Source organism: Lampetra fluviatilis, chromosome 17 (assembly GCF_964198595.1).
Source record: "Lampetra fluviatilis chromosome 17, kcLamFluv1.1, whole genome shotgun sequence".
NCBI lineage: Eukaryota > Metazoa > Chordata > Hyperoartia > Petromyzontiformes > Petromyzontidae > Lampetra > Lampetra fluviatilis.
In genome coordinates this window covers 843409-855838 of record NC_136291.1, presented here as the reverse complement: position 1 = coordinate 855838, position 12430 = coordinate 843409, and the positions used below count along the sequence as shown (strand labels likewise).

At 59.3% G+C, this 12430-nt stretch overlaps 1 protein-coding gene across 6 annotated transcripts in view; it reads left to right on the top strand.

Moving 5' to 3' along the window:
- The first annotated feature begins 1156 nt into the window (after nucleotides 1-1156).
- ESRP1 (epithelial splicing regulatory protein 1) overlaps nucleotides 1157-12430 on the top strand; it is a 33427-nt gene continuing 22153 nt past the window's right edge. For all 6 annotated transcript variants that reach the window (XM_078863953.1, XM_078863952.1, XM_078863950.1 and 3 more), the window contains exons 1-3: nucleotides 1157-1791; nucleotides 3880-4008; nucleotides 11446-11559. In XM_078863953.1, coding sequence (XP_078720079.1) covers nucleotides 1648-1791; nucleotides 3880-4008; nucleotides 11446-11559 — 387 coding nt within the window. In that variant the 5' untranslated portion in view covers nucleotides 1157-1647. The remainder of the gene's footprint in view (nucleotides 1792-3879; nucleotides 4009-11445; nucleotides 11560-12430) is intronic.

Here is a 12430-nt window from a genome sequence, read left to right as displayed (position 1 = left end):
TTGTCTCCACCGACAATTGAGGGCGGATAGGAGAGAAGGGGGCAGAGTTGGGGTCAGGGCGGTGGTCGTGAAGACACCTGCCCTCGGGGGACCTCCACTCCCCCTCGCCACCTCCCCCCCCCTTTTCCGCGCACAGGTAACCCGACTCCTGTTCGTTCGTTCCCCGAGGGGGAGGGAGGCAAGATATGGCTGCTTTCAATGATCTCCGAAGCGAAGCAGGTTAAAGCCTGGATGGTGCTTATTTTGGCGGTCGGCCGCCCATGCATAACAGGTGACATAGGCTGCTGCCGCGGGCTTCGTGGCGGGCAGCGGAGTGGAGTGGAAGAAACCCCATTGTTGTAGTGCAGTAAACCCCATTGTTGTAGTGCACCAAGCCACATAATATCCATATTTAAGGATTATCAGGGACAGCTTCGTCACTCAACAAGTGGACGATCCGAGGAAAACCATGAAAGTTGGAAATCCTATTCCCCCCCCCCTCTTCGCCACCACTCCACCCCGGGTGTTTGATGCAACCCGAACACCGCAGCACCCACCTGGGGGTGGGGGCTTGGTAAACAGCGGGGCCCCGGGGGAGTCGCGAGTCCCACCGCTGCAGGGCACGGTCAGGTCCCGCGACTCCCCTGTCAATCAGAACTCACCTGTGCACCTCACCACGCTTCAACACTCGCCTCTCCACCTCGCCCTAACTCCTGTCCGCCTACCTCACCTGTACACCTATCACCCCAGTATACCTCGAGCGTGTACACCTGGTCACACCTGTGTACCTCTCACACTTGTGTACCGATATCGTGTATATCTGCCACGCGCGACATGTGCCCCTATCGCACCGGGATTCTTCTCCCACGCGTGCGCCTCACACCTGTATACCTGTGGCCACGCACGCACTCGTTTGAATTTAAAACGTGTTTTTTTTACGTTGGAGGGGAGACCATCACCGTGGCTGCCACGTCCCAAACCCGCCCCCCTCCCCTCCACCTCTCTCACCCCTCCCCGCCTCCACTGCTTCCCTACCTCCACTCCCTCCAGCTCGCTCACCTCCACTCCATCTCCCTGCCTCCACCCTTCTCCCCTCCACCTACGCTCCCTCCACCTCCTCCCTCCACCCGCTCCCTCCACCCGCATCCCCCCTCACCGCGGCCAATGACGGCTCAAGGTGTGCTGCCAGGCGCGCTGACGTCACCTCATTTGCATGGTTACGTGGGCGCGGAGCAGGCAGGTAAGGACTCGCGCGACTTCCACCCGCGGCTGAGAAGACTCACGGACGCTGCCGCCGCCTCCTCCTCCACCTCCTCTATTCAACCCCCGCCACCTCTAACCGCCCGATTTCTCGGTGGAACCTCCGGAGGATTGCGAAACCCGTGCTTGGAGGCGAACCGGGGGACCAACACCGCAGCTCACGGGCTAAATCTGCGAGTCTCGGCGCGCCGGCCTGACGCGCGTCTCACTCCACCTCGACTCGCCCCGTCACCTCGCCCCCCCCCCGTCCCCGCCGCCTTCGTCGTCTTGTCCCGTGGATTGTGAAGGTTACCCAGGGCCCTCGAGCGGCCACGTCCCGAACACCACCACCACCACCACCCTCCCGTGCAGCTGCTGCTGCTGCGCTGTTGTTCGTCAAGGCTGAAGGTGACGTCTCTTCCTCGAGTCATGAGCTCCGCCGCAGTCGGCACCCCGAGCTACGTGGTGCTGCTGTTCGGAGCCACGGCTGGCTCCCAGGGGGCGCGGCTCGGCTCGGACGAGCGCGAGATCGTCCTCCTCGTGTGGCAGGCGCTGGACGTCGCCAGCGGCAAGGTGCTTACCGACAAAGACTGCGCGTGGCGTGGGGGGGGGGGGCACGGAGAAGTGGAGAGGTCTTGGGTGGGGGGGTAGCGGAGAGGTCTCGCGTTGGTGTGCTCGGGGAGGAGTGGGGGTGTGTCGGGGGTGCCATCATTCAGTTCCGCGCAGCCACGGTGGTCGTTATCGCGAAAGCGATGGAATGTTGAATGCATCTGTGCGGAGCTTTGAAATGAGAGTTGACAGCCTCGGGTTCCTCCCACGTGAAGCCGAACGAGGCGCGAATGGAATTGGCCAAAGTTCTCAAATGTCGCAGGATCCTCCTTGGGGGGGGGGGGGGGGGGAAACCTCGGCGAGGCAGTGTCGCCGCGCGTGCTCCCAACGTGGTGGTGGTAGCGGGGGTAGGGGTTGGTGGTAGTGGTGATGGTGACTACGTTACACGAGACGGCCGTGGGCAATGCAGGTAACGCGGGCGGATTATGAGAAAGCGAAGCGAGAACTTTACACGTGGCATGTGGCCTGCCCTGCTGTGTGGGGGGGGGGGGGCGGTGGTGGTGGCGATATTGGTGTCAACCTTGACTCGGATAACGAGTCGCAATGAGCTTGATTAACGACGATTAGCAGATGAATCCTTTAACTGATAGGAAATTTAAAAAAATGACCAGCTGGCTTGGGCAGCCCCGGCATGTAACGCATCTTTGGGTACATCCACCGCAGGAGACGGAGCGATGAGAAATGGGTTCGCGCGCAGGTGCCTGGGTGGAGCTTTGAAGTCGCTCGATCGTGAGATGGCGACGGCTCGGGGCTGGCCTCCATCCAGTAGTGGATTGAGCGTGGCTCGTGGTGGTGCGTCATTGATAGCCCACGCCTTGGCGTGCGGGTTGGTCACGGGGAGCTTGGGGTGCGGGTTGGTCACGGGGAGCTTGGGGTGCGGGTTGGTCACGGGGAGCTTGGGGTGCGGGTTGGTCACGGGGAGTTTGGGGTGCGGCGGGCAGGAAGATTTTGGATGCCGCTTGCCGTGATGCGGAGTCGTGGCCTGGGATCGAACTCGGCTCGCCGAGTCAACAGTGCAGGATACTGGGCAGGGGACGGCCGAGCTAAATCTGTTGTACCGTACTTGTATGCTCCCGCGTCCGTACTCTTCCCCACGTCACCAACCCCCTGCACCCTGGCTGGGCAGTGCGAGGTGCAAGTACGGCCGCAGAACCCCAGCACGGCGTGGGCAAGCTCCTCGTACAGCGGTGGATTGAGCCGATGGGCTCTGTCCACAGCAAGTGCTGTTGTGTGTGGTGCACGAGGATTTGCCCGCTTGGACTGTGCGAGTCTCGCGACGCGCGTGTCCCACGAGGCCCTGGCGCGGTTGGGGGGATTCTGTCGGAGCTCCTCCACGCCCGGGTGTGCGGGTCTCGCAAGCCAAGCGGGCTCGAGCCTGGCTAGCGCTTGGACTAGGCGGGGGGCGGGGGACTGTCTGGGAGCTCGCGGGGCGTGCGCTGCGAGACGAGCGGTAGTCGCCGGTACACCAACGGATTGTTGAATCCATCCGTGCGGAGGTGTAAATGTCACCCACCCCCCCACCCCTTCCGATGTCTAACAACACTCGGGTTTTCTCTCATCCGATTGGCACGGTTGGCTACGTACGGTGTGAAAGAAGCTACTCCATACGTAGGTACACAGCAGTGGCAGCACCCTCCCGAAAAGCTGACCTTGAAACTCGCTCGACGAAGCTTTCCTCCATAATTATTGGATAATTATATTGGTCGCGAAAGCCTGCGCGTTTAAACCAAGCTTCCCTCGCTAAATAGAACACCGCAAACTGCAAGAAAGGAGCCCTCTAGAGAGGGAGGGGTTCGCACTCATTCGTGGATAAATCACCACCACCAGCACCACCACCAGCACCACCACCACGGGCTTGGTTGTGCTCGCCCACACAGTCGGTGCAGGTGCGGCCACGCCTCGCCCCGCCGCGGTGGTGACAGCGTGCGGACAGGGAAGTTGTTAGGGGGGGAGTGCGGTATGGTGGGGGAGGGGGGGTCGACTTCGTGACTCGGTGCCCCCCCTAAGGCGATGTGCCCCCTCCCGCCCCCCTCGTGCGCCCCGCGGCCGCAGCTCGGCAGCATCCACAAGGCGCTGGTGAGGCCCGACGATTCGCCCCTGTCGGAGGAGTGCAAGGAGGAGACGGGCTTGAGAGAAGAGGAGCTCACCAATGCCGACTCTCTGGAGCAAGTCCTGCAGAAGGTGAGGCGGGACAGCGGCTGCGTGGCCGCGGTTTGGGCCGGATCTGTGTGCGGGTCCCCCGATGCCCCCCCTCCCCAGCCCCCATCCACCCGCACTTGCCCAGCCTCTGTTGTCACAGCAGGGAAGGTGACCGCTGTGGGTGGAGGTCACTCCGAATGTGCCGCCACGTGCGGCGGGCCCTGTGATGTTAGTAAGAGATTGTTGGCTCGTCAGAGCGAGGTAGTCCAAGTCGTGAGTCGGCTCGTGGATTGTGTCACGCCTTGGATTACAAGTCGTGGATCACCAATACAATCCATATCGCGGCTCACATCGGATGCCGCTGCGGTATGTGGTGGCCGTGCTGTACAGACCGCCGATGTGTTATCTGGTTTGTGTGAATAACACGCGGTACAATAACACACGAGCTCGGGCGATGGGTTCACATCGTGGTTCGTGCAGCAGCACATATCGTGTACTCGGACCCTGGACTCGGATCGGATCGCAGCTCGGATGGCATTCAAATCGCACCCCATCTGAGCTCGTATCACGGCTTGGTTCGCGTAGACAACGGCGTAAATTACAATCTGGATCGGGGGTCTGCGCCTCCTTGTTCAGGACCACAGTCTCGTATTAACGTGCATTGCGGCTCTTGAAATATCGAGGTTTCTTTTGCCAAGTGAGAAAAAGACGTATCTTGTTATTTTGGTTGCAGACTGCTGGTCTATGATGATGGCCCATAATAAATTATAGCGCCTCATATCTCGCCTCGGACCACATCACAGCCTAGATCACGGATCCTATTATAGCGTAGGCCCGCAGATCATAATCACAACACTCGCATCGTTAATCCAGGTCACAGATCGTATCACCGCTCGGATCACAGCAGGGGCTCACGGCCCCCATCAGATCCCATTTCGCACTCCGATTCACCGCAGCAGATCGTCGCCCTGATAACCGCACCCTCCCACCGGCCACTTGGCCACTCCTGGCTGGACCCTGGTCCCGGGGGCAGCTTGCCCTCTGGGCCGTACCAACCCCGACTGTGTGCTCAACATGTTGGGAGCAATGCGATAGGTTACGGAAGTTGAGCACGGAAGACACGCGACCATTCGGTAACTTGCGTGACTATTGCTTGTGCCTGATCAACGTCACTGTTGCCTGTTGGAATGGACGCGGCTTAACGATGGGGGCTCATTGGTTTCCGATTGCGCGAGGCTGCGTCCACAACCCCCACACTGGGCGAGTCTGTGCGCACGTGCCCGTGTGTGGAGAGCGGTGGCGCGGCAGTTGTCAACACTGCGCTACAGACCCGGTGCTCTGAGTTCGATATCGAACGTCAGTGGCGAGCGAGTGGTACGAGAGAACTCATCCTGGGCTTCGCTGAAGTCAACCGAGCCGTAAATGAGTACCCGGTTGTTTTGTGTAAATGGCAGCACTGGGGAGACGAAGCAGGCCGGGCGTGGTTCTGGCCACACCACCCCCTCGTGTGGTGCCGTGTGACGGTCTTCATTGGTGCTCGTTAACAGCAAAGGTCTGTGAAGGCTATACGGGGAGGGCGGTGTGTGTTCAGTTGTCGTGACGCTCACAACAACGAGCGGAGCGCTGAGTGGCTGCTAAATCACAGCGAGTTGGCACAGTGGGCAGCACAGCTGGTGCATCTGCTAGTCATCTCAGTCGGTGAACCCATGGCAGCTGCAGGGTCTGTTCCGTGAACTCCTGCCAGCGGGCCTTCGACACTTCACGTGGCCTCAAGTGCATCGGGCATGGCACAAGCGCCGTGGTAACGTCACTTGGTAGTGAACGGTGGTTGTATGTACAGTATGTTGGACTTCTTTCGCACCGTACGTAGCCAACCGTGATAATCGGGGATGCAAAAGTTGTTGCGTAGTCGACTAGGACGGGTGGGGGTACTGTGCGTGTGCTTGTCCGCAAGCTCCTATTAGACCACCACTGCCACTTACACCACCGCCTGGTCCCACGGTCGTTGTGATGCTCGTGGCCCCGAATTCTCTGACATCATAATCGGTGTCTAATTGTCACCATCGTCTGCCTGTCCTTGTTCCTGGTGTGTCAACATTACCGGTTTAATGTCCCGGTGTAGATTTGGGTCACAAAATATGAGCGGGCAATGACTCGCATATTCTCTCCCAGGTAAAAAAAAGAAAAATCTTTACAAATCTCATTTGCCCCACGGCCTGCTGAGACTGAATCATTTCAGCAGCATTGATTCGGCACGAGCAACCCACCCTGGTCGGGTTCCCGATGCCCGGCGTCTCGGCGGCAGCGTCAGGCTTGCTGGCATCGATGCTGGTGAACTGCCAGATGCTCACAGGCCACGAGGGCCCTGCGCTGTCGACGCGACTCCACGCGGCCGAGGTGACGCGCGCGCGCGCCACGTGCGCGCGCACGCGCGCCACGTGCGCGAAGGCGCTCGCACTTAATGCGTGCACTCTCGTGGCGGCTCCCCCACTGTTTGTGTTTGAATAACTTAATGGGGACAACGATAACACGGCTCGCTCGCTCGGAGCAATGCGGCGCGTTGGCTCGTGCACGGTGGGGGGGGGGGCTGTCTTAGTAAGCTCTGTGTGATGTTGGCATGTCAGGTGACGTCTTAGTAAGCTCTTATGTTGATGTATCAGGTGACATATTGGCAGGCTCTGTTGGTCATTACTAACTCGGTCACCTGTGGGTAGTGTTGGTGGAGTCGGTACAGTTACTCATCATAGTAATACAACATGTTGACCTACCTGGTACCGTCATAATAAAACCAGGTACTCGTAGAAAGCTGTGTGTGGTGATGGTGAACCGGGTACTGTCATAGTGAGCCGTGTGTGGTGATGGTGAACCGGGTACTGTCACAGTAAGCCGTGTGTGGTGATGGTAAACCGGGTACTGTCATAGTAAGCCGTGTGTGGTGATGGTGAACCGGGTACTGTCACAGTAAGCCGTGTGTGGTGATGGTAAACCGGGTACTGTCATAGTAAGCCGTGTGTGGTGATGGTGAACCGGGTACTGTCACAGTAAGCCGTGTGTGGTGATGGTAAACCGGGTACTGTCATAGTGAGCCGTGTGTGGTGATGGTGAACCGGGTACTGCCAGTGAGCTGGGTATAATCTAACCCCGCTGCGAGTCGCCATCAGAGTCGTGTCAGCCCACTGGAGTCACGCGCCCTGCTCGCTGGCTCGTTCACGTTGGGAATGCGGCGTGGGGGGGGGGGGCAATGTGGGGGGGGCAATGTGGGGGGGGGGCAATGTGGGGGGGGGCAACGTGGGGGGGGGAGCAATGTGGGGGGGGGGGGGGCAACGTGGGGGGGGGGGGGGGGGCAATGTGGGGCGGGGGGGCAATGTGGGAGGGGGGGCAACGTGGGGCTGGCGCGGCGCGAGAGATGCGGCCTCCAGCAGCTCCGTGCGGGCTCGGGGCTGGGCCCGTCTGCGGCAGTCGCCACCCCCCGGGGAGTGGCGGCTGAGGGCCGACGAGGAAGGGACAATGGGACGCCTCCGTTCAAAGACGGCTCGCCAACACGCACGTGCACATACTCACATACACACGCACGTGCACACACACACACACGTACACACACACACACGTACACACGCACGTGCACACACACGCGCACCTGTGTGTGTGTGTACGTGTGTGTGTGTACACAATGGGGAGTGGTAGTGTAGTGGGTAGGAGCCATCCATTTCGTAGGTACGCAAAAATCTGTCAACTTGACCCATCCCCCACCCTCCCGAATCCTATAGAACGGCCGGTATTTTAATCCACGCAGAAACGATCAAGGATTAATAATTAATGTTAACGTTTTAAGTAAACAGTCCACCGCCGGCTGCATTAAAGAATTAAGTTGCGTACCTTTTTAAAAAGGTGTGCCTCGTGTCCGCTCGGTACAAACGCCGACTGAACCCAGTCGAACGGGTGACGCATTGTAAGGACTTGGTCAACACGCCCAATGTCGGGCTGAAGCACAGCAGCGTGATGGCTGCAGTCAGGGGCACCGTGGCACGCGAGTGACACGTCTCCCACAGTCCCACCGCTCCCTGCAGGACCTGTTGTCTGACAGCTGAAGACACTGAACTGTGGCTCATTTGAAGGCCAATGTGGACACATTATTGTCGAGGCTTCACTCCCCGCCCCCCGTTTCCGATGCGTACATTGTCAGTAGACCCCTTACACTCAAGCGTACGCATTTGGGTTAACCCCTCCCCCCTCCACGCGTACGTACTGAATGGATGGCCCCTTAGCGCTACGCTGCGCTAACAAACGCGGCGACCCGAGTTCGATTCCCGCTCACGGCCAACATCGGTGACGATTATCTGAACCGGTCCTGGGCCTCCCCTTGGGACACTCAACCTCAAATGAGTACCTGGTGGGGTGTGTAAACATCATCGCCACTCGGGAGACAAAGACGTCCGGGCGTGGTGCTGGCCACCCACCCCCTCGTGGGCCATGCCGGCATTCATAGGTGCTTGCTAACAGCACTTGCCCCAGCAGTTTGTTGTAGGCTATACTGGGAGGTCTTTGCATGTCCACGAGATTCACGGGGCCTGTGTCCGCGAACCGCCACGTGGACACGTGACCTGCTGCCGCCCCTGCTGCTGTGTTGGCAGTGCAAACGACAGGAAAAAGGGCCTAAAAGGTGACGTTTCAAGCAATGGGCCTTCATGTGCTGTGAGATGCATCGTGCTCTGAAGAAGAGCCATTGCCCAAACCGTCTCCTATAATGTACTCTGTACATTACCAGGCTAGTTCAAATGTAATAACAGGATCTTCTTTTACTGTCACCGAGATGAAAGAAATATCTCAACATCTAGCTGCCTCGAAGTCGAAGTGGTGTCCTGAGCCGCATTGAGGCATTGGTGCTCAATTCCTGCTTCCAGCCCTGTGGTGGAAATTCCACATTCCTATGATGGTGGGAGGGGGGAGTCTATCCGTAGCACAACCACTTTCCCTCAAAGCGGTGCTCATTTTATGGATCCGAGAAAGATGATGGGCTGGGACCCCCCCCCCCTCCACGAACCAGGATTTGAACTCTAAACCTTGCGATTGTGAGGCCGCTACCTCTACCACTGAGCCAGCACGTGGCCGTCTGATTGGCCTTGTGGAACTCTGCTAGCTATGCCGCACATACAGTAAGGGGCGATCACGACTTGGTGGCTGTCGGCGCTCGTGGTGTTCCCGGAGGGGGATAGAAAGCTCAAAGTTGGCACGAATGTGGCCTGCGCAACGCCTGAAACTAAACCACAAAATGAACGTCTGAAAACCAGAATTGTGAACATTTGGGCTCTAAAAAGAATTAAGTCTTGAAAGTTGATTGGTTTCACCCGTTGAGCTGGGCGAAGCATTGCCCTTTATCGTCAATAGCACTTGTATGGGCGACCAGGGTGCACACGCACAGGTGTTATAGGCTGCTGCGAGGCTGCGCCTTGTACCTGGTGGTCAGCAGAGGGCGTTGCAGCAACTTCCATCGTTGTGCTGCACTTCTATGCTGCCACGACTCGGCCTCTCACCCTCACTAATCTGCGCTGACCAGCGTGGTCAAGCCTGGTCAAATAATCCCCCCCCACCCCCCCACGACCCTGCCCGGCGTGGGGGGGCCCTGGTCCAGAGGTGCATTAAAACTGACAGCTGTACACGCACACGTGGTGCAGGGACGGACGCACGCACGGTGCAGGGACGGACGCACGCACGGTGCAGGGACGGACGCACGCACGGTGCAGGGACGGACGCACGCACGGTGCAGGGACGCACGCACGCACGGTGCAGGGACGCACGCACGGTGCAGGGACGCACGCACGGTGCAGGGACGCACGCACGGTGCAGGGACGCACGCACGGTGCAGGGACGCACGCACGGTGCAGGGACGCACGCACGGTGCAGGGACGCACGCACGGTGCAGGGACGCACGCACGGTGCAGGGACGCACGCACGGTGCAGGGACGCACGCACGCAAGCATGGGGGCCAATTCTCCTGCACTGTGTGAGAGCGCAGCTCGGATGTATACATCTTTGCACGCACACACAAACCCACCCACACGCAAACTCTACGATCCCTAGTTATACATTTGCCTTTCTTGCTGCGCACTGCTACACCTTGAACACAAGCACGTCGACCCCGCTGCGTTACTACAGTGCCTTTTCCGTTGGCTGCTGACCAGTCCGCTGGAAGCTGTCGTTTTTTTTGTTGACGTTGGAATGCGGCCGTGGCGGCGGGTTGCGGCGGCGGTGGTTTTTCTCCACGCGGTGCGTCCGCCGGCCCCGGGCGGCTTGTCGGGAGGCGGTAGTTTGCCGCTCGTGCCGCGAGCCCAGCGGAGGCAGGCCCAGCGCTCGCTCAAGGGCCCACAAAGCGAGCGGCAACGGCGGGGCCCGGATCGCGGTGCCCCCCCCCACCCCTGTGCCTGCGCACGCAGAAGAGGAGCGGCGTGGTTATTATTGATGGAAGGGCTGACGACTCCTCCACTCGTCAGGGCTGGAGAGAGCCCGGTTTAGACCAGGGGCGCCAGGCCTGGCGTGGAGTTGTCGGCGTGGTCCAGCTCTGTCCGGCTGCCCATGTGGTGGTGGTGGTGGTGAGGTGACAGGGCCAGCGGAGGTCGCGGTGCGTGCGCTCGCCGAACCGGTTTCCCCGTAATCGGCACGATCTGGGCTTTGATGGCGGGGCTGCAACCATCGCCCTCCGAACCCCGCAGAGAATGAAACGAGTCGGGGAAAACGTCGTGCCCACGCTTGCGGATTGTGTGGTCCATTCTTTTTGAGAGGTGGTTGTGTGTGGGAAGAGTTTAATTCGCTGTACGGAAGTCGACGGGGGTAGCTGTCGGGACGGCATGCGTTGTCCATGTGCGCACGTCGTCATTGCTTTGGCTTACGTCTCTAAAGTTTCAAGAAATCGGCCAAATTATAAATCAGCCCTGCTGGCCTTCCCCTGCACCTCTGATTAGAACGGTTGTCTACTTGGGGTGCGTAAGATCAACATACATTACATTTGTCCAGTTTTCTCTCGGTTACGAGAGTTACCGCGACCCCCCCCCCCCCACCACGTGACAGACAGACAGAGCTAACGCGGCAATGCCTTCAAGCTTGGAGGGTGTAGAGCAGCGGCCCCCATCCTTTTTGGCACCAGGGACCGGTTTCAAAGAAGCTCTCCCCCTTTTCAAAGAAGCTCTCCAGCGACGTTAGTTGTTAACTCATTTTGGCTAGGGGTTAGCAGCTTGTGGGCTCACCAAAACTGTGACTGACAAGTGTGGGGAAAGAGGCGCGGACGGAAGTGGTAAATAAAATAATGGGCGGGCTACGTGCGGACTCGCCGCTCTCACCTCCTGCTGTGCAGCCCGGTTCCTAACAGGCCACGGACCGGTACCGGTCCGCGGCCCGGGGGTTGGAGACCTCTGGTGTAGAGGATCTGTCGGTGCCGCCCTGTGACTCCCGCACGCCGTCCCTCCCTTGCCCCCAACCACCCCGCAGGTGACGCTCTCCATCAGCAACGAGCTCAACGCGGGCCTGGGCACCACCTTCTGCCTGTGCACGGATGGGCAGCTCCTCCTGCGGCAGACGCTGCACCCCGAGACCAACAAAAAGGTGCGAGCCTTCGACACGTACTCAGACTCGTTGGGCTCGCCGCATGCTGGCTCTTAAGTCCACTCGAGACGCTACGGGACATTTGAGGGCAATGGTCGCCAGAAAAACATTTTCTCTGAGTAACTGTGGGACATTTTGCTTGGGACCGGCACAAAGCTAGAAAGCAATACGATATGGTGGGGCTCACATTGCCGAAAAAGGTAAAAATTGGCCCGGTGCATCATGGGACTTTAGGAAAGGTGGCGGCACTTGCGGTGCGGTTGCCGACAGCGAGGGGACGTGCAAGTCCCGTTAGCGGAGACTGCACTGCCCACATCGTGTATACGGCCATTGTCCGTCGAGGATGACGATCAATAAGATTTTTTTCATAAACATCAAAATGATAAATAAGCGGTGACTCGTTACCGACGTGCGGAGCGATGTGGCCCCCTTTGAACTGCCTCGCTGGGAGCATCGTCACCGAGCGCCCACCACACAGGTGTCGGGCTGTACGGGCTCTCACCTGCTTAGCTTCCGTGATCTGACCATGATCGGAAGCATTGCGAGTGATTTCGTCACAGGCTCTGGATAAGTTGACCAATGATCATCGTCGCCGTCATTACTTTTGTTTCCGAAGGTGTGGACGGTCCACACCTTTAACCCCCAATCCGGCCCCACACTCCCCGGCGGGTCCAGAGTCCATGCGGAGAACGAACGGGGGGTGGGGGGGCGCGCGGATGGGGTGCGGCAGGCAAGGATTGGGGGTTAAGGGTCGAGCCGCCGCAAACGGTGCAAGTGTTGCACGTGCAGCGTTTCCGTGTTGGCGCTGCGCTCACTCTTCCAGTCGTGCAAACTTCCCTCTCACCCGCTGGAGGATGTCCTCCAGCTTCTA